The sequence below is a fragment of the Schistocerca serialis genome, chromosome 2 (genome assembly GCF_023864345.2).
Source record: "Schistocerca serialis cubense isolate TAMUIC-IGC-003099 chromosome 2, iqSchSeri2.2, whole genome shotgun sequence".
In the NCBI taxonomy this organism is placed as follows: domain Eukaryota; kingdom Metazoa; phylum Arthropoda; class Insecta; order Orthoptera; family Acrididae; genus Schistocerca; species Schistocerca serialis.
This window is the reverse complement of record NC_064639.1, coordinates 816,511,854-816,537,711: the sequence shown is the minus strand read 5'-3', so window position 1 is coordinate 816,537,711 and position 25,858 is coordinate 816,511,854. Positions and strand designations below refer to the sequence as shown.

The 25,858-nt window shown below is 39.1% G+C and overlaps 1 protein-coding gene across 1 annotated transcript in view; it reads left to right on the top strand.

Moving 5' to 3' along the window:
* Window positions 1-25,858, top strand: part of LOC126458057 (probable multidrug resistance-associated protein lethal(2)03659) — a 289,235-nt gene that overhangs the window by 67,099 nt on the left and 196,278 nt on the right. Inside the window, exons 2-6 of the mRNA XM_050094855.1 lie at window positions 5,555-5,640; window positions 18,234-18,344; window positions 18,710-18,844; window positions 20,178-20,382; window positions 24,959-25,181. Of these exons, the coding sequence (XP_049950812.1) occupies window positions 5,564-5,640; window positions 18,234-18,344; window positions 18,710-18,844; window positions 20,178-20,382; window positions 24,959-25,181 (751 nt within the window). The 5' untranslated portion in view covers window positions 5,555-5,563. The remainder of the gene's footprint in view (window positions 1-5,554; window positions 5,641-18,233; window positions 18,345-18,709; window positions 18,845-20,177; window positions 20,383-24,958; window positions 25,182-25,858) is intronic.

Sequence of the window (25,858 nt, the reverse complement as noted above, 5' to 3'; positions counted from 1 at the left end):
TATACACGTGGCCGTAGACGAAAGCAACACTCGAAACATTCGATAACAACCCGGATGTTGTTTGTCTTTTCATTAACAATTTGGAACGTGTACAACCCAGCCAGAGATTTACACACAAGTATGTGATTTCCATTTTGCAAGCGATGATAGATTTTTGTGGTGATAGGTTTGTCATTATGTCATTTCGTCTATTTAATCATAAATCTCATAATATTGATAGTTATTTGCTGTCTATGCCGGCGCACATCTGTCTGCGACCATTTAATAAAGGGCCTGTATAAGAACGCTTCCTTAAGCAACTGAAGCCAAGCTTCATGTAATTGTAAGTTATCCCAAATTTAGAGCACTGCTACAAATAGGACATTCAGCAATGCCATACCCTACCAGAGTGTAAAGTGTTGTAAATTTATTGAAACTGATTTACTCTAACTTATTTCACATACCCAAATATTAATTTCTATCGCAAAACCTATTCAATTCCTATAAATGGTTATTTCTTGTAACTATTATTATTATTATTATTATTATTCGGCTGACTGGAGTTTCCTCTGTTTGTGAGCATCATTCCGTGAATGTACTGGAACAAATTGTCTATCTCTTGGGTGGTCATCCGGGCAGTCGCTTCACTTGCAGTCATCCATGTTTACAAATCTTAACTATAACAGTATACTAGTAATGCTGAAGGGCTAGTAAGATAAACTTCTGCTAATGGCGTAGCTGAGGGTTCAGGCACGGAGGGGGCGCAAAACTTGATTGGATTAAGAATTAACCGAGAGAAGCACAGCAATTCACCCAACTCGTGATGAAATTACTACTACTACACAGATACTTGTCGCTAACACGGTTTATATGGAAACGGTGCGCTTGGTTGCTTCACATAGGGGTCTCATACAAAGTTTCCTCATGTTCAACAATACCGTTTTGGTGCTACTTTGTTGTGGCATAAAAGTCGGGAAGCAAGTGCTATTTGACGGAATGCTTCCGATGTCTGCTGGCTGAGTACTGGAGCGAGAGGTGACAACAGAGGAAGCAAGCAAAAAAAAAGATGGAGGGGGTATGTAATTGTGTTGCCCCTCCAGCTAGTATTTTTGTTGTTCCCAAGTTTTAGGTTGGTGCGATCTGCTAAGTAAATAAAAAAGAATTCGAGAACAACCCTTCTGTAGCTAATCATAATATTACTGCAGTTTTTAAACGTTGTCACAGTAGACAACAATGGTGTGTTCATCCACGTTGAACCCTCGTGTAAACAGACGTATGCTCTGCCATTGAACATCAACTGCATTGCTCAAGCATCTGGTGTCGTGGAAGAACAGTGGAAGTAGGCCTTACTTCTTCTTATTATTACTATTATTATTATTATGTATTACGTATTTTCAATATTATGAAAAGTCGTGGGAGCCGGCCAGGGTGGCAGGGCGGTTCTAGGCGCTACAGTCTGGAACCTCGCGACCGCTACGGTCGCAGGTTCGAATCCTGCCCCGGGCATGGTTGTGTGTGATGTCCTTAGGTTAGTTAGGTTTAAGTAGTTCTAAGTTCTAGGGAACTGATGACCTTACAAATTAAGTCCCATAGTGCTCAGGGCCAAAAGTCGTGGGGTCAGTATCGCTTTGCGTGTTCCAAAATTTCTCCGATATCCAAACTGATCTTCTGTGATGTCGGCTTCTACCAGGTTTTCAGTTCTTCTGTAAAGAATTTGTGTTAGTAGTTTGCAACCATGACTTATTAAACTGATAGTTCTGTAATTTTCACACCTATCACCCCCTGCTTTCTTCGGGACTGCAGTTATTACATGAACTCTGACACATGCTAAAACATTGAAAGTCTCTAATTTCCTTGCTGATCACTGAGCTACACGTTTAACACTTGCAGTTTTTGGAGGACTGTCAGTTTCGCTGTGCCAACCTGTCCTTCTGAAGTTTAAGCACGAAATTAAAAAAAGGTAGAATTAAGAGGAACCAATGTGGGGAATTATGGCTGCATAGATAAAATATTTTCTGCCAGACCATCGAGATGAGAAGACATACGAAAATGTAATTCCAGTCTTGAAAACGAAAATGTAATTCCAGTCCTGAAAAATTTGCAAGGCAGATTGTAGAAATACAGTTATTACGATACTGTGGAAGAACGCCAGTGAAAGTATACCGCGCATATCAAATAAAGCACGGTTGATACTGGAACTCAGAGATAACTACAAAAGCTTGTTAGAGCAAGTAGGGCCATTTTATGTGTGAGAAAGTAGATAAAGGTGGTTCAGCTGTAGCAGGGACTGTCATTGTTACCAGTCAAGTCACAATTCATTCTGTATCACTTCTAATTAGGCCTTAGGGCCCTACCGCACTGGGACGTCACGGCAGGTCTGCTGGCCGTACGAGACGCCGGAGGAAGGCCTGAAGTCTCTGCTCAGTAGAAGAGCCACAAGCTTTGTGCGCAAGTTCGAAATATATAGGGAATGCAGAAAAAGAAGTCCTGGGCTCATCCCTTCATCGCTGATCGTGACATTAAATGATTATTTGACACGCTTTATAATGATTTAAGAAATTACGGTGCTGAATTTACTATTATCGTGAGATAGTCATTCAGTTCATTTGACGAGGTAGTTGAAGTCTCCCGATATTAATTGACAAAAAGGTCACTGTTTTAAGAAAAGTGATCTCACAAGAGGAACAGATTTCGTGACTCGTGTACTCGGTAGATAGCAATTTGCTGTCTACAGTGGTATTTACAGTTTTTGTTGTAACCGTAAACTATACATGGTAGTGCTTTTAAGTTTTTTCGTTATTATGAACTGAAATTAAATTTACAAATGTTTTAGACAAGATGCCTGAAACCTATCTCCTTTTTTTTACATATACTTTTTTCTTAAAATAATTCTAGCTTGTCTGATATATCTGGCCCATTAGCATCACTTGCTGCAGCAGAAGATGTAGGTGTGCTACTTCGGTCTGTAAGTAGGTTTCGAGGAAAATTTACATTGCCTGGATAGTAAACGTGCTTTGTCTGTGTTATAAAGCTCTTGTGGTTGGAGTGGAGCATCAGAAACAGGCTATGAGGAAACTGAGGATCAATAGTTTCCACGATCAGCCAGGTAGAGTCCAGAAAGTGCATTATTGTATGTAGTTTGAACGGGATTGTAGTGTGGAGAGACTTAGTCTCCAAACTGACCTTCATTTATGATCCTTGTAAACCCCAACACTTTTTTCTCATTTGAATTTCAAATAGTTCTGAGATAGAGTGTCCCAAGTTGCTGATCTCATCTGAATCTCCCAGATAAAAGATTCAGTGTCAAAACTACCCATGGCATTCACGAGAGCTGATAAAACTAGGTACGGCTGAGTGACAGGTCCTGGTACGGGAGCAGCTATAAACCACCAGTGTTCCACTGGCAGTGCTGTCAGGCTGGCAGGCTTGCCGGCAGAGCTGCCACACTCAGGTGGATGCCAGGTGCGGGAGGCTCCATTGTGTCCCTTGCTTCTGTCTGGCATCTCTGCCAGCAGATCTGCTGTGGCACCCCAGTGTGGTAGCGTGCTTAGGAACAGGCAGATTGTGTGGTCACACAGTATCAAGTAGAATTTCAGAAGGGACAGTTATTTATTCTAATTCTTAAGAAACTGCAGTTCAGATATACAAATTTAAAGATAGGACATCCATATTGAAAATAGTAGAAGACACTGATGTGGCTATTAACAAAAATGTGCACTTTGGTAGATACAATAAAATACCCCATGAAACACTATTTTCCTGATAGGTAATTGGTGCTTTTCAAATTTAAACAGGTTTTTGATTGCAGAATTTACCCTACCCTACCCTTTTGTTTTAAGAGCTAGAATGTAGCCTAATTTGTGAATAGGAGCATGATCTGAAGTACTGTAAATCAAGAAATGAAATTGTGCTATAAACATAGGAACCTCAATATTATGTTATGGCATATGATGAAGAATTAGTGTTATCCCTAATAACAGAAACTGCAATAAAACAAATCACAATACTGAAAAGAACTCTGCAGGCGAACAGTATCCTGGTGTCCTTGAGAAAAACTGAACATAATGAAACCATAAAAATATATCAGATTTCATGAGAGCAGATTTGTAAAAAAACATTAAATCTATTTAGTTAGATAATATAATACAACAAAATTGACATGATGGACAGATTATGAAAAGCTCATAGGAATATAAGAGTTATCAGTAACAGTTGATACTTCAGCAGCCCTATGTGCCCATCCATTACCACTTACTCTTGCCTCAACACAGATAAATCCAACAACATCAAAGACTGTGCAACAGATCTTTACACACTTGCATGTCTTCATTGTGTCACATTTTATACATGAATATTCACCACTAAACTTGGTAAGTTCACACATGGACATAGAAGAACTGTCCACCTTGAGGACACCCAGTTACTGAGCATGCTGTACATCTTGACTCAAGGACCCCAAGTGTCTGCTACATCACAAGAACTACTTAGGTCTTACCCTCCAATACTAGTTTATGTGAACTCTAGAGATGAGAGCTTACCAACCAACATGTCACCGCGTCCTGACACCTCCGTAGATTTAACCTCCTTTTCTACTATTTTATATTTTTATATCTTTATTTTGGGAATATACTCTTAAGTGCCGTTGACTTTGTCTCCTCAACCCCATTCTTCTGGAACCACTTTTGGTTTTTCCCAGTCTTTCTTCCGCTTTGTATCTAGTTCTTCACCATTCAATGTCAAAAATTAATTTCTCTTTCCCTTATTCCATGTTTACTTCTTGCTTTGCCCTTCTGTCATCTCTGGACTGAAACTGTCACAGTGATAAAGAATGAAAATTTGACACAATCTGTTCAGTCATGACTGGTAAAAGATGCAGACCTAGTAAAAAGTAATGTAGTATCTTTGACCTCCTACTTCCTCTGCTGCTTCGCTCTTCAACTTTGAGCCTCTCAACTTCACAACAGCTGCATCCCTTTCATACTGGCCTCTAAATGATCTACCCCTCCTCTTCAACCTTCTCCAATATATTCCTCTTTCCACCCTGAGCAAGGAACCAACAGTTCTGAAAGCTAGGATAGCTTTTTTAAATGTGTCTAGTAGCATTACTTAGACTGTTGCCATCTAAAGGTAAGTAGTGGCTATGCATGCTATCTGCTTGTAATTTTATAGCTTTTTTAAGCTCATTGTGAACTTGATAAAATTCATTGTCTAAGTGATGACATTTCAATCATTGACAAAGTGAGCTATAGGAACAGGCAAAACAGACCTTGAAAGTTCTTTTGCACTGTTTATTCGCAATTATATGACTGCCTCTGAAACCTTCTGCAACAGAAATTTTAATTTCTGTAATGAAGAGTAACACAATCTCCATTTTGATTGTTTTTCTTACAGATTGTCATTCCCATTTAGATGAATGGGACTTAAGTGTTGGACACAAAAGCAAATATAATGTTTAGATGTATTTTTATGTGTTTATCCCATTTTCATTTTTTTATTTGTTTTGTGGGGATGGTCACATACTTTCAAATTTATATTAGGGTTAACTTACTAACAAAGAGAATTTTACGACTTTCAGAGTGCAACAATGAATGAGAAGGAGGACACTGATGCCATACCACACCCGAGGGGTTCAGCAAACCCACTCTCTGCCCTCACATTCTGGTAAGGGAATCCAATATTTTTATTCATGATAGAGAGAACAGACAAAAATAATTGTTCATCTCTAGAAACATGTAATTTAATGATATTGATATGTTACATTCAAGCATAAGACACTTCAGTTCCTGCGTAAGTAGTTACACTACATTTTTGTTAAGTGTCCAGATACTTTATTTATAAAATGTCTGTCTTGTCACCTAGCAGTCATTGTATGAAGTAAATATGTGACTGAATATGTGACTGAATCCTGCTGACTTCAAAAGAGTTTGCATTTTTCTGTAAACTGAAAAAATATATAACGAAGAGTCAGTCTGTACAGAAAAAAATATGTCTAACACTTTTTCTTTTTGATGTTATTGGAGGTGCAAAGAAAATCTGAAAATGATGAAAAGCAATCAGAAAACTTCACCAAGTGCTGCTGAAACTTGATACGATATGACAAAAGGAGCTATTCAGATCCTCAAACAATGGAAAACCCAGGATGGAATGTAGCAATATTATGAAAAGGAAAGTTGCCACTTGGCAAGTAGGGGAGATGCTGAGTCACAGATAGGCACAACAAAAAGACTCTTACAGTTAAAGCTTTCAGTCATTATGGCCTGCATCAAGAATAGATGACACACACACACACACACACACACACACACACACACACACACACACACACACACAACTCACATACACAAGTGCAGTCTCAGGCAACTGAAACCACACTGAGAGCAGCAGCACCAGTGCATGATGGGAGTGGTGACTGGATAGGGATAAGGAGGAGGCTGTGGCGGGGAGGGGAGGTATAGTATGGTCGGGGTGGCTGACAGTGAAATGCTGCAGGTTGGATGGCAGGCAGGGGAGAGGTGGGGAGGGGGGTGGGGGGAGTAGTAGAAAAGGAGAGAAATAAAAATACTGGAAGTGATGGTTGAATGATGACTGTCTAGTGCTGGAATGGGAACAGGGAAGAGGCTGGATGGGTGAGGACAGCGACTAACGAAGGTCGAGGCCAGGAGGGTTACGGGAACGTAGGATACATTGCAGGGAAAGTTCCCACTTGCGCAAGTCAGAAAAGCTGGCGTTGGTGGGAAGGTTCCATATGGCACAGGCTGTGAAGCAGTCATTGAAATGAAGGATATCATGTTTGGCAATGTGTTCAGCAACAGGGTGGTCCACTTGTTTCTTGGACACAGTTGGTCGGTGGCCATTCATGCAGACAGACAGCTTATTGGTTGTCATGCCTACATAGAATGCAGTACAGTGGTTGCAGGTTAATTTGTAGACCACATGACTGGTTTCACAGGTGGTCCTCCTGCCTTTGATGAGATAGGTGATGTTAGTGACCGGACTGAAGTAGGTGGTGGTGGGAGGATGTACGGGACAGGTCTTGCATCTAGATCTATTACAGGGGTATGAGCCATGAGGTAAGGGAATGGGAGCACGGGTTGTTTAAGGATGGATGAGTATATTGTGTAGGTTCAGTGGAGGGTGGAACACCACTGTGGGAGGGGTGGGAAGGATAGTGGGCAGGACATTTCTCATTTCAGGGCATGACGAGAGTTAATTGTAACCCTGGGGGAGAAGGTCATTCAGTTGCCAAACATGATATCCTTCATTTCAATGACTGCTTCACAGCCTCTGCCATATGGATCCTTCCCACCAACACCAGCTTTTCTGAATTGTGCAGGTGGGAACTTTCCCTGAAATGCATCCTACGTTCCCGTAACCCTCCTGGCTTCAACCTTCATAAGTCACTGTCCTCACCTGTCCACACTCTTCCCTGTTCCCGTTCTAGCACTACACAGTCGTCATTTCACCATCACACCCAGACTTTTTATTTCTCTCCTTTTCCGCTACTTCCCCCCCCCCCCCCTCTCCCCATCTCTCCCCTCCCTTCCATCTAACCTGCAGCACTTCACTGTCCACCAGCCCCACCATACTATCCCTCCCCCTCCCCAACCCCAGCCCCCTTCTTTCCCCCACCCAGTCACCACTCCCATCATGCACTAGTGCTGATGCTCGCAGTAGGGTTTCAGTTGACTGAGACTGCACTTGTGTGTGCAAGTTGCATTTGCATGAGAGTGTGTGTGTGTGTGTGTGTGTGTGTGTGTGTGTGTGTGTGTGTGTGTGTGTGTGTGTGTGTGTGATCTATTATTGATGCAGGCCTTAACTGCCAAAAGCTTTAATTGTAAGAGTCTTTTTGTTGTACCTATCTGCTACTCACCATCTCTACTATATGGTGAGTAGCAACTTCCCTTTTCATAATATTGTTACGCAGATCCTCAGTTACGAGGTTATTACAGTACTCTTTGTTACAAAGCTCTCAGGCAGAGGATATCCTTGTTCACTATCCAACAATCTTTGATAGAAGAATGAGATTTTCACTCTCTATCTTTGATAGAATTTCTGCAGTAATAAAGAGGGTTTATAAAATGATGGTCAACAATTTCCCAAGTTCTGAATGGTCTTGGAATCAGGAAATTGTCCCAACTTTTGATAGGAAGAGAGTATTAGACAACAAAAAAGAGTGTATTTCAGAATACTCTCTGCCTTCTGTTCATATAACAGTAAATATTTTTATAACAGCTAGATAATACTATTAATATTTGCAACAATGTAGGAAAGGACAGATTGCTACTTACTGTAAAGAAGACATGTTAAGTTGCAGATAGGCACAATTGAAAGACACTCACATAAAGCTTTCAGCCACAGCCTTCATCAGCAAATAAGAACACACACCATTCATACACACAAGCAAGCACACTTCGTTCACACATGACAGGCAACTCCAGCATCTCGAGCCAGAATGCAAATATCATGTGGGATGCAAGCAGCAACCTGGAGGGGACAGAGAAGGGGAGGGGATAGTAGTATATGGGTGGGGGGAGAGACGAACGCTGTCTGATGTTACGTGCTAGGTATGGTACTAGAATGCTAACAGGCACAGCATGAGGAGATTATGGGGCAAGGAGGTGGGGAAAAAAGGAGCAAAAAGGGAGAGGAGCTGGGAAAGATGGGCAGATGCATTGATAGAGGGCAGCAAATAAACAGGGTGGGAGATGAGAATGGGGAAGAGATGGTAGGACAGAGGGGGTAGAAACTGTTGGGTGGAGGGTGTGGGGACATATGTTCCTGTTGTTTGAGGCCGGGATAATTACAGGAGCGGAGAATACTTTGGAAAGATAACTCCCATCTGCACAGTTCAGAAAAGCTGGTGGTGGAGAGAAGGATTCAGATGGCTAAGATAGTGAAGCAGCCATTGAAATCAAATGCATTATGTTGAGCTGCATGTTGTACCACAGATTGCCCTACTTTGCTCTTGGCGACAGTTTGGTGGTGGCTTTTCTTCCTGGTGGACAGGTGATTGGTAGTCACACCAGTACAAAAAGCTGTGGAGTGATTGCAGTAGAGCTGGTAAATGGCATGGCTCCTTTCACAGGTGGCCTGGCTAAACCTGTGACAGGACTGAAACAGTAAGTGCAGGGTGGATAGATTTGGCAGGTCTTGCATCTTGGTCTTCCACAGTGATATGAGCCTTGTGGCAAGGGGTTGGGATTGGCAGAGGCTTATGGATGGACTAGGATGTTGCAGAGACTGGGTAGGTGGCAGAACACCACTTTAGTGGGTGTGGGAAGTATCTCAGGCAGGATGTCCCTCATTTCAGTGCATTATCATAGGTAATCAAAGCCTTGACGAAGGATGTGGTTCAGTTGTTCCAGTCTGTGATAGTACAAAGTGACCAAAGTGACAAAGGGAACATTCCTTTATGGCTGATTTTGGGGGTGGTGGGAGGATTGGGGTTGTGTGCATAAAATTTGCACTGGAGACCTGTTTGCGGACTAGGTCTGGGAGATATTGCCTATCTGTGAAGGGCACGGTGGGAATGAATTTAATAAAATTAAGTGTTGCTGGGTGCACATATTTGTACTGTTACTGTAATTTTAAAATGAAGTTGCGCCTATTTTACAACAGCTGACTTCATTAGAAATTATATGAAAGTCCCCCACCCCTCTCCTCTCACTCTCTCAACCCCAACAACACTAGATGGGGTCTCTCTGCTCAAAATTCCATATGATCATTTCATCCCCCCCTCTCAATGTGTGTGTGTGTGTGTGTGTGTGTGTGTGTGTGTGTGAGTGTGAGTGAGTGAGAGAGAGAGAGAGAGAGAGAGAGAGAGATATTCATGACATCAGCTTCTGCAAGAGAAGTACATGGTTTACCAGATGAAAAGTTTTTGTGAGATCTAACAATAATCCCACAGTGTTTTTTCTTCATTTTGATAGATAGAGACACTGTGCAAAAATTCTGTGACAGCTGCTGTGGTGCTGTGATCTTTATACGAGAAGACTGTTGTCTGCAAAAAGGTCATTAAGCTGTGCCAGCATCACTTTCTCAAATATTGTACTATGCACAGGAATCAGTGATATTGGTCTGCAGTTTTATTTTTCCTCCTTTGATTCTATTTTGTGCACTGGTCTGATAATGCTCCTCTTCAGTGAATTGGGAGATGTACCTTCTTTGAGATGCTGGAGTTGACGAGAAATGTAATTAGTTGAATCACAACATTTGTGCATTTTTTGATTTTTGTGCTGGAAAGAGTGTTTACATGAAATGTATTTGCAGTTGCGAATACAGACAACCATCAGCTGTATAATGGAATTATGATAATGGAAATTTGTGACAGACTGGGACTTGAACCCAGATTTCCTGCTTACACGAGCACTCACTTTACCATTAGGCTATCTGAGCATGCTCTGTGCCCATACCCAAACTCCAAATGTTGTCAGCCCTCAAGCATGCTCGTATAGCCTAATGGTAAGGCAACCACTCACGATAAACAGGAAATCTGGGTTCAAGTCCCAGTCTTGCACAAATTTTCATTGTTGTCATATCATTATACAGTTGATGGCTGATGGTTGTCCCTATTTGCAACTGTGAATATGTTTCATGTATTTCATAATGGCTGTAGTTGCCACAGTACTTGTTCCTTTGGACATGCGTGCATGTTGGAAGGAATTTTGTATTGTAATTCTGAACAACAAAGGCACTGCAGTATCAAGCTTGAGTGTTTATTTTTTAGTGCAGAATTATTTTGCTTATGTATTGTTCTCTAATTTCTTCACATTCAAAGTTAGCTGTGTATCAGGATGTTGAGTGGGTCTGTGACTGGAATTATGGTGGCAGTGGAGGAGATAACATCCTTGTTAAGAATGTGACAAACAGTTTTTTGCTTTTGCGATCTTCATGTCTGATATTTATTGCTTTCCCTTTCTGTGTTCATAAAAGTGTTTTAGTATTTGTTAATGATGTTCCAGGAGGCTCACTTACATGTGCTGACTGTGCTATTGATTCACAGTGGGGTTGTTTCCTAAGATTTAGGATTTAGGATTTGAAACTTTAATAACTCTGAAAGTATGATAGAAGCTGAAAAGTTTGTGGGACACAAGTTGCTTGGCACAACAGGGGCCATAATATGATGTTGGTTCTTTGTTGCTAGGTGGGGTTGCCTCAGAGATATGAAGGTCAACTTTTTTTTTTTTTAATGGGATGCTGTAGTTTGGTACTTATTTTCTGATAGTGACTATCGAGATGAATCCAATGATGTGTAACAGTAAGGTTTTTGAAGGTCAATCAAGATCACAAAGGTGGCATGAACGTCCATTTACAGAAGGTGTTCGAAGTGATGACAATTGGTATCAATGCAATGCTGCAATCTTCTTATCGTGGATTGAGTGGTATTCCTTATCACATTGGCATTTATCGAAGCACATGCTCTGACAATTCTCTCTTGCATATCTTCAGGTGTAGTTGGAATGTCTTTACAAACAATGTCTTTTATGAATCCCCAAAAGAAAAAATCTAGAGGTGTCAAGTCTGGTGAATGAGTCAGCCATGACACATCTCCTCCACGTCCAGTCCAATGATTTGGGAATTGTCTCTGCTACTCATTTCTAGCCATCAGCGAAAAATGTACCAGACACCCATCGTGTTGATACCACATTCTGTTCCTTGTTCCTGAAGGTATTTCTTCCAATAACAGACCTAATGTTTCTTGCAGGAATGTGGTGTACTTCCTACCATTAAGATTTCCTTCAATGAAATAGGGGCCTATAATTCTTTGCTCCAGAATCCCACACCATAGATTCAGTAACCACGGTTTTTGGTGTGCAACTTGCCACAGCCAACATGGATTTCCAGTTGCCCAATAATGCATGTTATGCAAATTAACATTTCCATGGTTCGTGAATGTAGCCTCATCAGCAAATAAAATCAAATTAATAAATGTGTCATCCCTCTGAATCTGAAGTTGATATGGTAAGGATGATATTTGTGGCGATGCAGAACAAGAATAACACTACTCTAGCTCATGCCAGATTCCCTTGCGATTTGACGTGAACTGACACAATGATCTCGAACCACAGTGGCAAGAGTACCAATTTCCATTTCCTCATTAGTAACTTTCCTTTGCTGGAGGGTGTTTCTGATGCATTAATGATCCAGTTGTTCTCAATTTATCATACACGTAGGGTGAGTGCATTGAGAATATCTTTCAGCGTATAAATCTCTAGCTCTCACTGAGTTTCGGTGGCATTCTCCGTAAATGAGAAGCATATCAACTGTTCTTCAAAGGAACACATCATTCACATTCGCTTGATTCGACGATACTAGTCTTACCGTTAGTGCTGAATTGCAAAACCATTGAATGGTGTTTACATGTCAATGGCACGTTAGATGTATACACCGTATTCGGCAAATATTTACTATTTGCATGATATACAAGAGAGAATTGTCAAAGCATGTGCTTCAATAAGTGCCAAAGTGATAAGGAATACCACTCAATCCATGATAAGAAAATTGCAGCACTGTTTTGGTACCAATAATCATCACTTTGAACACCTTCTGTAAATGGACGTTCATGCCGCCTTTTTGACCTTTGTTGGCCTTCAACGACCTTACTGTTACACATCATTGGATTTGTCTTGATAGCTGCTATCAGAAAATAAGTACCAAACTATAGCATCCCATTTAAAAAAACAAAGTTGACCTTCATATCTCTGACGTGACCTCACCTAGCAACAAAAAACCAGTGTCATATTATGGCCTCTGTTGTCCCATGCAACATTTGTTTCACAAACTTTTCAGCTCCTATCATACTTTCATAGTTATTTCTGGTGGAAATAGTTAGTGAATCACCCTGTATAGAACTTGACTAACCCAGCTTGTAATTTCAACTCAACTCCTTTTTCCCCAGGGATTGGGAATTGTTTAGTCTTTACCCCCTGGGATTGGGAGTTGTGTGTGTTTTTCTTTTCTTTTTGTTTTGTTTTAACTGATGCCCCTGTGTTGAATGCTTGGTGTGGCACCTTGCGAGTCAGGCACGATGTAAGAGGATGGGTCTGGTGGTGAGGGTTAGGCAGTGAGTGTTGTGGGCAGTTCTGCTGGGATATAGGGTGGTATGAATGGTGGGGTGGCCTCCACTCTTGGATCCCAAGTGCTGTTGAGTGGCATTGCCTGGGGTACCATTTTTGTCGTTTGGTGCCATCGCAGTACTAACACCTGGTGGTGCACAAGGGCTGGGGAGGTAGAACGTACATGCCATCTTCAATCAATCGATGGATACTGTGCTGGCAGCACTGCAGAGATGGATAGAAAAGGTCTGCTCCCCACACTTCAGCACAGGGTGTAGGCCAGTGTACTGCAGGATAGCTGGCTGCCTGGTGTTCATTCAGAGCAAGATATGTGTGCATGTGTGGAGGCTCCAATGCATGAAAGAGCTGTGCTTGCTGTAGTATTGCAGGATTGCCAGGTCCAGGATTGCGGAGCTGGTGTACAGATGCCAGGGTGCTGGTGGTGGCCAACAGGAACTGTGGCTTGATGACATTGCTTGGGACAGCGAGTGGTTGCTGTTACACACTGTGGTGGCAGACACACACAGGTCAGTTTTGTGGGCCATTCAAAAGCCTAGGAGAACTAGTGGCAGGGCGGTAGACCAAGTTATGGATTGATGGGTAAGGGCAGCTTTTAGGGTCCTGTGGAATCTCATCACCATGCTGTTGGTGGCAGGGTGTTAACTTGTCTTAAAATGGATAAGTGCACAGTAAGTTTTGGTGAGCATTTTAAACAGGCAAGACATGATTGTAATCCATGTTCCATCACCACACGGAAGAGATGCCCAAAATGCAAGACCTAGGCATCTGTGAAAGCCTTGGCCATTGTGTCCATGTGATGTCGGCCAGCAGGACAGTTTCCAGCCACCAAGTGAAACTGTTGATAATGGTGAGGATGTAGCGGTGGCCATTGGACGATGGAAGGGGACCTACTATGTTAGTATGGGGAGGGGAAGGATGATGGTTCACCAGAGGGAAAGAAGTGATAGGGATATATAAATGATGGCCTACCTCGGTGCTCTGGCATGGGAGCCTGGGTGAGGGAGAAGAGAGACTCAAAGACACTGTTCACCATGATGGCTGCCACATCAACATTTGTATAGACCTTCATGGCTAATATGGTGCGGACTGCATCAGACACGCACATGACCCAATTCATGTATTGTAGACTCATCAAGTGCATGGAGGTAATGGAGGAGTAGTAAGGGCCGCATGTTGGTGCAGTCCTCTGATGAAAATAGTACATGCATGCAATGCATTTCTGATTCAGACAGCTACATTTTTAGCCTGACTTTCAGGGCACCAAATTTGCTTGACTGTGGCAGGCTTGTGACGATGTCGTGCACCTTCACATCATCTGAAGGCTGGAGCTGCACAACCATTAGAGTGAATTGTGTGGAGTCACTGGTACTTGAGGAGCCTGCAAATATGTGCACAGTGGTGGAAGAAAGTGTGAAACCCAGCCATATGCACTGGTGGACCCGAAGAGGACAGATGTATTGGGGGAGGGATTGTAGGTGGGTTGGTTGACAGCCAGGGCTCATCTCAAAGGTAATGGCAAGCAGGGATCGATTCATCCTGACCTGACACTTCACTCACTGTGTTGTGCACTGGAACGGTGGAGTAGTGTGCCATTGTGTCAAGCGATAGACAATTGGTGGGGGCATGACATCAGCAGCCACTTGGTGCGGCCTGTCATGGTGTGCAGCTTGGCCTGGGGGAACGGGGGTTGCCCATAGGTTTGCTAGGTGTGGAGGGTAAAATGGACAGACATTTGAATACTGAACAGTTTCTTTATTGGAGTGTTAACAAGCAGAATTAACTGCAGATCTCATTTACAAAGGTAAATGGCCCCTAAAATGTGTATGAACAGATGAACAGAAAGTCTCTATTTAATCAGTCCAGTAATCCCCACCACTCATGAAGCTCTTATGAGTACACACGTGGGATGCACATAGGTGTGTCGGAAACTAGTTTTTTTTTTTTTTTTTTTTTTTTTTTTTTAAAAAAGGACAATATGAGAAACATTGTTAATGTTCATGGAGTGTAGTAAATGGGGATAATCTAACACAGTGATCAATAAAATATGTAAATACAAATAAATGAACTTGGAGATACCATAAACATATCTAATGTAACACAGTGATCAAAGCAAAATACAATATACAAATAAATGAACTTGAGGTGCCACAAGTGAAACTAATCTAACACAGTGATTAAAGCAAATACAAAATACAAATAAACAACTTGAGGTACTGTAGGGGAAGCTAATCTTACACAATTGGGAATGTCAGTCTCTAACAGCTACACGTGTTGCACCACAGGGGTTTGCATATAGCTCATAAAAGAGACTATATCTTGCTTCACTCACTAGAATTTAACAGGCTTTGTGATGGGATACTTCATTCTCAGGACATGAGATCCCCAAGTGGTTGCTGAATAAAGTTCCTCTGAAATATGTTCTCAGTCTTGCCCACTAGTTCTCGAAAGGAGTCATGGGAGCTTGCAATGTAGTTCGCTTTGTAGACATGCAAAACTGACTCATTATTGATGTCTTCATGGATCCTGCACCTATTTGGTAACACCATGGCAAACTGTTAAGTTCTATCAATGAAATAACTTGAACATAAATTTAACACCAAAGGAACATTTAAGAACTTGCACTTGTTGTGTGGACAGTTCATTGTTGGTGCAGGAAGTACTGGGAGTTGGGAATGCTTCCTGCACCATGCTTTAGGGGAAAAAGCCATTTGGTGCAGTAAAGAGGCACTTGGCAGAGGAAGCTCTTGTCCTCAGACGTGTACAGTTCCTGATGCAGTTTCTTTTGTCAGGTGATACATCATCTGCTACAGTGCGAGAGTCTGCTATAGCAAATGGATGGTGGGCACAAATGTGCAGCAGCGTATCGCAACAGAAAAATGAAATATCCTTCAGTGTTGGCCATTTCCAGTCCCTGTTGGCGAGCTCCAAGCACATTTGATTAGAACATGCTCATATTCTTTTTGATAATTATTAGAAAAAGTTTTAATAAACTACATTTTACAAACAGAAGTATAGTTTTGTACATGAATGCATTTTACAGGCTACTTGGGCCCACATTAATATCACATCTGAAGGTTAGAAAAGTGGTTCAAGGTTTCTTGAGTGCAAATCACAAGAGAAAAACAGTGAGCTCAAGTAGCCTACTGTTGCTTGCTATGTTGACAACATTTTAAATTGGTCTGTTTATGTGGTTTATTTTATAAAAAATATTCAACTGACTATGATAAAGTTGTAAAAGGTATGAAATTTGATAGTAATAAAAGGTACCAACAATCTGTATCCTTTGAAAGTGCATGTATAGACAAAAGTTTGACGACTAAACCAAACAATCTTCTTCTTCTTCTTTTTTTTCCCCACTGTGACAAAAGAACCAGAACAGAGCCTGTAGGTGTCTGTACTAAAGACGCTACATATCAGAAACTCATAATACTAACTCATCAGAAACTGTTGCCTCTGTCAATAGACTGCAACATTTGTCCATTTCAGGCTCAAAATAAATATAAGGTTTCAAGTAACCCTAGTTTGTGGGATATTTGTTTAGATCAAATCTTATAACTAAATTTTGAACCACTTCCACTTGTCCAATTGGCATGAAATTCTGCATAAGTACCTATGTGGTCCCAATGACGTTACAGTTATTTGATGTAATGACCATGGCCTGGTGCTTCTGACGGGATTACCCAACTTGGCCGCTCCTTTCCGCCTCCCACTTCCTTGCTGCCAAGGCCCAAGGCCCCTCTGCCCTCCTTCTCTTCCCCATGCTGCGCCACTGAGTATCATGTAACTGTCTTCCATGGCTGTCAGCAAGCAAAAGTATGTTGACCTTCATTGTGGATTTCCAAGTGGAATTGCCATTACCTTTATGCTGTTTTGAGGGTTTGTAACCTTATTACAGTAACTGCCTTTTTTCCATCTGATTCTCAAGTTCACTACCTTTAGTCACTCGAGGTTGGACTCTGTTGTATTCTTCTTTACTGGACAGCATTTCGCTTTATCAATGGGCTGTACCATTTTATTTTGGTTCCTCAGCATTTTGCAACTATGTTGTAAGTGGGGATTTCAATGTGTACCAGGACTGTAGACAAGTGGTGCAAGCAAACAAAAAATTATTAATCATCTAATTTTATTTTTCCAAGATGATAATTAAAATTTTATAAGAACATTTTGTACATCATTAATTAGTCAGATAATATTAGATGGAGTGAAAAATTATGTGATGAGATCAGCACTGAAGTCTCAGATTAAAAAGCAGAACTCCTGTGGTAGAAAAATCAGGTGAGGTCTTGTGAGTTTTTGATGAGGGAAAAAAAACAGCACCATTAATTCCAACTTGAAGAGGGAAAATAATGCTGTCAAATCAAAAACAGACAATAATTGAATAGGCTGTATAACAAACACGAAGTTTTTAGGAATGAATGTTGACTGTCAGTTCAAATGGAAGGAACACATCTGTAAAGATATTAACAAAGAGAATGCCTTCAGTGTACTTATAGAACCCTGTTACCAATTTTTAACAAACAGTGAAGTGTAATTTTTACTGTTAGCACTCAGTCCTTAGCTAAGAAATTTTTTTTTTAACAGCTTTCAATTTTTAAACAGGGACATTAATATAAACAACTAAAATAGTAAGAGAGTGTGCTGCAAATAGTCTTAATTGCACTCACTATTTGTGTACATCTGTCAGTCTGTTATAGTGATTAAGAAAAAGTATTTGAAAATATTGTACAAATAGCTTGATCCTTATCCTTAGAGTAGGAGCTTCATTTAACTTAATTAACAAAAAATAAATAAAATAAAATATTTAAAAAGACATTAAAAGCATACTGTATTGAACAGTACATATTGTTTAGCTGCAGATTACCGGTAAGTAGGTAAGGCAGCATGGGAGTTGCTAAAAATGGAACATAAATTAATAAATCTGTCATTCTGTGCAGCTTATACTGAATTTACAAAGATTATCACAGACTATGAGTCACTAGTGTTGTGATTTACCTTTGTGGACATTTTAATTCACTTTCACACCAGGGAAAGCAATTAGTGTATGAAGGATGTAAACTACCCATGCGTGGAGTTCCTTGTGTGCTACTGCACAAATACAGCTTGATCATTGTAAAAGTCTGTGTTTTGTTTTCATAGAAAGATTTAAGTTTAATGTACATACTGAAATATGTATTTCAGGTGGACATTGAAAACCTTCAAAACAGGCTTAAAGAGAGACATCGAAATTGAAGACCTGTATGCACCCCTGAAAGAGCACAAATCATCACTGTTAGGTGAAAGATTTGAAAGGTATGTACCAAATGTATGTATGAGTGTTTAATGAAGACTGCCTGTAAGTAGTTATTCTTAGTGTCTTCCAAACGCAAATGCTATGAAAAGAAACCCTAACTATTGATGTACATTTATGTAAGTAAAACACTATTGCCCAGTATTAGGTCAGTTACTTGCATAAGAAGAGGTATCTGGCACTAGAAATCAATTGAGCTATTGAAGAAGTAGTATTTATTGCCCATCACTTTTTTCCATGTGTCATCTTTTTATTTCTTCTATTTTCTTCTGTATTGTTTTTAGTTCATTTGCATGTTGGACATTATCTTCAATTTATCTTATAATATTTAATTACATTATTAATAGCAGGTCCCAACATATTACAGGTTGTGGAAACAAGACTGCAGAAGAGCAGTGAAGAAGAATAGAAGTCCAAGCTATCTGCGTGTTATGCTCAGTGCATACGGATGGAAATATATGATGTATGGATGTATTCGAGCAGTTCTTGAATTGTTTGTCCGGTTTGTACATACAATTTTTGGAATATCAAAAATTACTGGAGAAAGAATATGAACACTTATGATAATTTATTATTACTTTGCTAGTTGCAAGATTTGTACAATTTTCCCTGCTTTAGATTGTGAATTTTATTGTAAATGTGGATGTTAATACTGGTCTGTATATAGACACATCTTTGACAGATTAACTGAAGAAGCTTTCAGAATTGTTCAATGAAACATATATTTTAAAACTTCAGAAACAAATAATTTTGTTGGGTTTCTTGAGACTAGTATAAATTATTGTCCCAACTTTGAAGTTTATCACCCACAGAGCTCAGAGTATATGGAACATTATGTGACTTAACTAATGCATGTTGAAAAAAAAGATTACAATAGTTCAGTTGATTTCTAAAACTTTAAAATACCTTAGCCAAAAAATGAATCTCATCACCATTAAATAGCCAGATGAAGAGTTTCCTAGTGTGTGCTGCTCCACAGATGTGGATTCTGTTGCACTACCAACAAATAAATTTGATGATGATGGTTTCCACAGATACAAGAATGTAGTTTGTGGTGAAGTTTTAAAGATTTTCATCTTACTTCTCTTCTGTTGTTTATAGAATGCTTTTTATTTCTGCACAGAATTGTAATGTCTTCTTGTATCATAGTTGACTAAGAAAGAACACAAGATAAGACGAGGTGGACTCACTAACTTTTCCACCTAAAACCTTCCTTCCATTTTAAAATGTGTGAACTACCTTCTTTTCAACAATTATGAAAAGAATAGATTGCTACTCACCATAAAGATGACACTCACGCAAAACTACTATCTCCTGATGCTCTAGCCAGCTAGAGCAACAAGAGTTCACGATCATATGTGTGTGAGGTGGACCACGAGGTGCACTTTGTGTGAATGTGTGTGTGTTTTCCTTCCTTTTCTCAAGAAGACTTTGGCTGAAAGTTTAGTGTGCAACAGTCTTTTCATTGTGCCTATTTGCGACCCAGCAAGTCATCTTTATGGTGAGTACAATCTATCCTTTTCATAATTGTTGATATTCCTACTTTCCCTTCAGAGATTTTCATAAGCTTCCCTTTCTGTTCATAATCACCCACATAATCTGAATAGTGATGTGCCATGAATGAAAACTTTGATTTTATGGATAACTTACAGGTCAGTACTTTCACAAACTCTCACCTCAGACTTTTTTACCAGTGGTGTAATATGAGCCAACAACTTCCTATCATGTTCTAGAGAAATTAGGGTTATACATTTGAAATATTTTTCATATTCTTTACTGAAACCAAGCTTTTTAGTATCATGAATGTATTTGATAATCTTTGGTGAAATGTGAAGGGTGGCACAGCCACTCTTTCTTGGTCTTCTGTTACAGTATTTCTCACCAGGAAGTACCATGCCAGTATCAGAAGCATATCTGTATGCTACTGCAGTGATATTGTGTTCTTTGATTTCTGCCATCGTCATTCATCCGTATATGATGGCAATGTTTCACTTGGGCCTCAAAATGAGGGTTGCCAGTTGTTCACTTCTTTACAGGAAGGTATGCCACATTTTGGATACATAATGTATTTCACTGCACATTTGTTTTACAAATTAGTGTAGTACAGTGTTCTTACAACCGTTTTTTGACTGTTGAGGGAAGTTAAGACAGTAGAATAGAAATAGATGTGTATTAATGGAAATGTTAAGATTTCCAGCAGGTGGGAAGTGTAGAATGGAGACAGTTGTATAAGAGTGTAGAGAGTACCGGTGCACGGTAGCAGGATAAGAATATTGGGACAACTACCAGCAGAACATGAATTTGATTACCATTCCGCACACAGTAACAAAAACTTGGTAGCTAGATAACTCAATGTTTTTTCTTTCTTCAAAAATATGAAGAGGAAAGTAAATCAGCATATGTGAGATCTTTCATCCTTTTCCATGTTGTTTTGTTTCTTCCCTCTTGTTACCTTCATAGTTTCCTAAGTTTGTCAATCCCCTTTTATTATTAGTGACATTTTACTTATAGTATCTTTCTTACACCAATTCATTTATATACCTCTGACATGTAGTGGTGAAAATCCCCTTTTTGCAGCTTCTGAACTACTTTTCCCTTTCAGCTTATACCTATTTTGTCTCTCCACTTTGTTTAGCAGAGGAATTCTTTGGACAGTCTTAGTGTTGACACCTTTGCTTTTAATTTTGCTGAAAGTTATTTTGACTTTTCTGTTTGCTAAATCTGTCCTACCTACAGCTATTCTCCTTTAGTCTCATACACTTCTATTCATTTAATTGCAGAGTGACATATATTGCCGCAGTCCGATCTTTTCAAGGCAGTATTTGTATTTCGTCCTCCATATTTGTATTTCCTTTAATCAAGTGAAGTACTTATTCTGTTACTCAACGTTTCTTCACACTTACCTTTCTTGTACCTAAATATTCCTCGCCGTCTTTTGTGATTGCCCTTTTAAGGAATGTCCATTCCTTTTCAGGTGAACTACATTCTGTGGTATTCGATTTTGCAGTATCTACCTCCTCTGAGACTTTCAAATGCTCAGCATCATTCCTCAGTACTTGCAGTGTTGCACTTCTTTCAACACTGATTCTTACTGATAATTCTCTCAAACTCAAACATTATTAAATTGTGATCTAAATCAATATCTGCTCATAGGTATGAATTACATTGCAATATCTGATCTCTGAATCTATGTGCCACTGTGAAATAATTCTTGAACATCATATTTGTTACTATTAGGTGAAGTTATTTGCAGAAGTCAAAGAAACTTTCTCCTCTATCATTATTACTGCTAAGCCTGTATTCTCCTGTAACTCTGTATTCTATTCCTTCCTCTACTATACTTTTCCAAAACCCGATGATTATTAGGTTTTAATCTTCTTTACATATTGAATTACTGTTCAGCTTCATCATATACTCTCTCTGCCTATTAATGTTCTGCTTGTGATGCTGATATTGCCATGATACACCTCTTTTCATGTGACCATGCACTGACATACCACATACATCGTATTTGTTCTGTATATATTTTTAATTTGATCATTTTATGCAAGCATAATTTCACTTTGTATGGAAGTTCTGGTCTGAGGTGTTTATTGTCAGCATCCATATAGTTTTTTTTCATTTATACAATAGCTTAAGGAAACAGTATCATATTATTGTTTATTTTTCATTGCTGTAGCTTCAAGCAGAGGTAATCGACACTGCCACACTGCAACTAGCATGACTCTCTGTATTCAGCAAACAATTCTCAGATATTTTGAAGTTATAATTATAGAAACTGTGCTCACCGTAAGCAATCTTGATATTAAAAGGTATTGTGCTTTTCAAGGGTAGATCACTTATAGTATCCTTTTTGTAAAATATCAGATAAGCTGTGTTAAAACAATATTATGAAAAGGACAGTTTTACTCACCATATAGCAGAGATGCTGAGTTGTGGAAAAGCACAACAAGAAGACTATCACAAAATGAGCTTCCAGCCATTGTTGCACTCCATTCTGGATTTTTTGTTGTTTAATTTTAGCCTGTCATGAAATGTACTTTGTGAAGTACTGTATAGTAAAACCAGAGATTTCATTAGCTTTGTCTTTTACATAGAATTCAATACTTTTTCTTTCTGAAACAGTCAGTTTTCTTTTAAATATTCATGATATCTCAAATGAGAAGAAAAGGTTTTCTATTCACTATTACAGAAATTTAAACACTGCAGATACTTTTCTCCACATAACAACTTCATGCTGGTCTATTTTGCCACAGAATCCATCTCAGTATTAGCATACAATATATGCCCTGTAGAACCTTTAAATTCATATGTATGTATTGAAGTGTGGTTGGACATGAAAGGAACAGATATTTCTCTATTTGACAGTCACAGCAATAATTGTCACAGGGAATCAGAGCAAAAAAGTGGTATCTTCTAACAGTTGCTGGCCATCGACTGAAGCTGTCGCTCTGACTGACTTAGCGATGGTCCAGTCCCAAAGAAGTATATGAGGCCATGTTATTCTGATACCTGCATGTTCAACATGAAACATAAAAAATACACATTTTGTAATTATTTCATAAAATTGTAATGAGTAGAAATTCTTTACTTATATTTTAAAAGAAATATGTATCTTTACATTGCTCAGGTGGCAAAGGCAGCAGTGTGTTCACAAATTCTGTCACACTACATATCCTTCCCTTAAGGTGAACGACACAGGGTTTAAGATTTGCTACAGTGTCGATCAAGAAACTACACAATTAACATAATAAAAATCAATTACGATACATTAAGCTAGTTTGAGGGGCAGTCAAATGCAAACCAGACAGATGTAAGAAAATTTAAGTAGCTGTTTATTATTCCAAAAATAATCACCATAACTGTTAAAACATTTGTGCCACTGTGAAACAAGTGGTCAGTGCCTTCATGAGAAGATGTTTGTAACTACAGACCCATGATTGTACCCAGATGTACATCTCTTTGTTTGAAGCAAATTGATAGGCATGATTGTCTTTCTTCAGGGCTACAAAAATATTGAAATCATATGGGGAGTGATTGAGACTGTGTGGAAGGTATGTAATGGCTTCTGTATGGAAAAAAACCATTACAGATCTTCCATACTGTCCTGATCTCTCCTCATGTGATTTTCATGTTCACCTATGAACGCATTAAAGTCCAAATATGTCACAGTATCAGGCTTGTGATCATCATACATTCTAATACACTCACTGGGACACAGAAATTCATTTCCAGCTAAGTCAATATTACCATACACTTATTTCTGTAGATCCTCAGTAATTTTACCAAAATACCTATGTATGTGCACTTTTATGCCATATATTTCATTAGCAATTTTATTTGTACAGCACCTTGTTTCAGTAATACATTCTTGCATATGGATCCCAAGCTGTGCATGTAATTCCCCTAAATGTTTATTATTGACATTTACTTTGCATGTCAGGTCTTCATTGTATCCTGAAATGTTATGTTTTGAGATTTCAATACCAGATTTTATTTCACATTTTATTTCCCTGGTATCTGTCTTTAATCCTTTGGTCTGCTCAGCTTGTGTATCAAATTTCTCCAACATTTATTTCATTGCCTCATTATTATTTAAAGCCTTCAGCATTCAACATATAACATTTCTTTAATAAGTTGAATATCTTCTGTCTTCATGTTTCTAATTTTAATGTTAAAATTTAAACAGTTTAGTCTCAGTTAGGTACACTGAATACTGCAAAATGTGCCACTGATTGTTATAGAATCACTCCAGTGCTCTCCCAGTTTCCACCAACAGTCTCCGCCTGTAAAAATTAATCAGATCTTCTTATTCTTTGATATGGATTGTTTTTTTTCTGGAAATGGCTCCTTCTTCCTGGATATAGCTTCTTCTTATTGAATATGCCTTCTTCTTGTATATCATGTACCAGGTTTATCTATATCTAGATTGAACCTTCCCTACCACATTCAGACTTCCAACATTTCGTGCTCTTACTTGTAGACTAATACTGTTTCTTTGGTTTTTCCACCTTTTATTCATGGTCACAACTTGCTTCATAGCCCCACCATGGATCCAAACAGGAGGCTAATCCAGTGCCTTTTGCCAGTGGAAAGATCATCATGACATTGTTGAATTACAGGCTACATTTTCTGTAGACACACATCACGTGTCATAACGCAATGGTTTCCACTGCCTTCTCCATTCTTATTCCATTCATTATTGCTGATTCTTCTCCCTTGTGCCCTCTGTCAGCCCCAGAGGCAAGAGGGTGCCCTGACCTTCAATGCCCTCCTCTTACCTAAGTGCACAATAAATTCCAACATAACAAATGAGTTAATATCATCACTATATTTTGTCATGTCAAGACTTTTTCTTCTTATCCTTATCCAACAATTAATTTTCCTTCGTTCCACATAATGTTAAATGAGTCACATATGCAATGATGTAACTATGCGCATTCTGTCTCCTGATGTTTTAAACTGAATTTGTTCTGCTTGAGAGCAATTGATGAAATGAAGTAAATGAATACAAATGAAAGTAACAGTTTTGTGCAAAAACATCTAACTTAATATATGTTGTAGCTACCATTATGCACAGCTGCTTACAATTACTTTTTTATTTGATATTTTGTAGGCGCTGAAGCTTAATAAGACTGCTTTGGCACAAACTACCATTGGACAAGTGGTAAATCTTATGGCTAACGATGTCAATAGGTTTGATATGATGTTTATACTTGGACATTACTTGTGGATTGGACCTATAGAAACAGCTATCATAACATACTTTATATGGACAAAAATTGGAGTATCAGCATTTGGTGGTATTATTTGTGTTTTGCTGTTCATTCCTTTACAAGGTTAGTGAGGAAATATGATAATGATGAAATATATCTATAAGTCAGATTCTGTAAGATAGCAGAGAAAAGAAATATGAAACACACAGTAACAGCTTTACTTGCTAATGGGAAATGGCCCCCAGTGAGGTGCATGTTAAGGTTAATTATGTGAGTGAGTGGTCAGTGTACTGATTGCATTCTCACTGATGATTCATTTGGATGCCCAAAAATGATATCTGTGTTTTTTTATTATTTCTGTCTTTCTAATCTCTGCTTCATATATTTACAGTGAACAAAACTGGGGAGAGACAACCACTCATGCAGTTGTATGATGCATATAAACTTGTAATCCATGGCCAAGATATTTGGGTGTGTTTAGTTGTCTATGGCATAATGTTTGCATCAAATAGACAAGTATGGTATTCAAAAGTTAATAAAGCCTATACTGTTATGTATGTCAGTTGATCACTTGCTGATCAGCTACAGGTGAATGGCTATCTTTCCTCATTTTTGTGTATCATTTCCATCCTTGAATTTCCATTGTTTGTATTGTTAGATACTTATCAGCTATTATTCTCTAGCAAGAATTGTATAAAATTTGCACATGCATTTGGTGATTGTCCAGCTGGAATCCTATTGCAGATTCTTGCATTGTTGGCCATTTTCTGGTAACCAGTCATTGGGAAATCACTAATCTA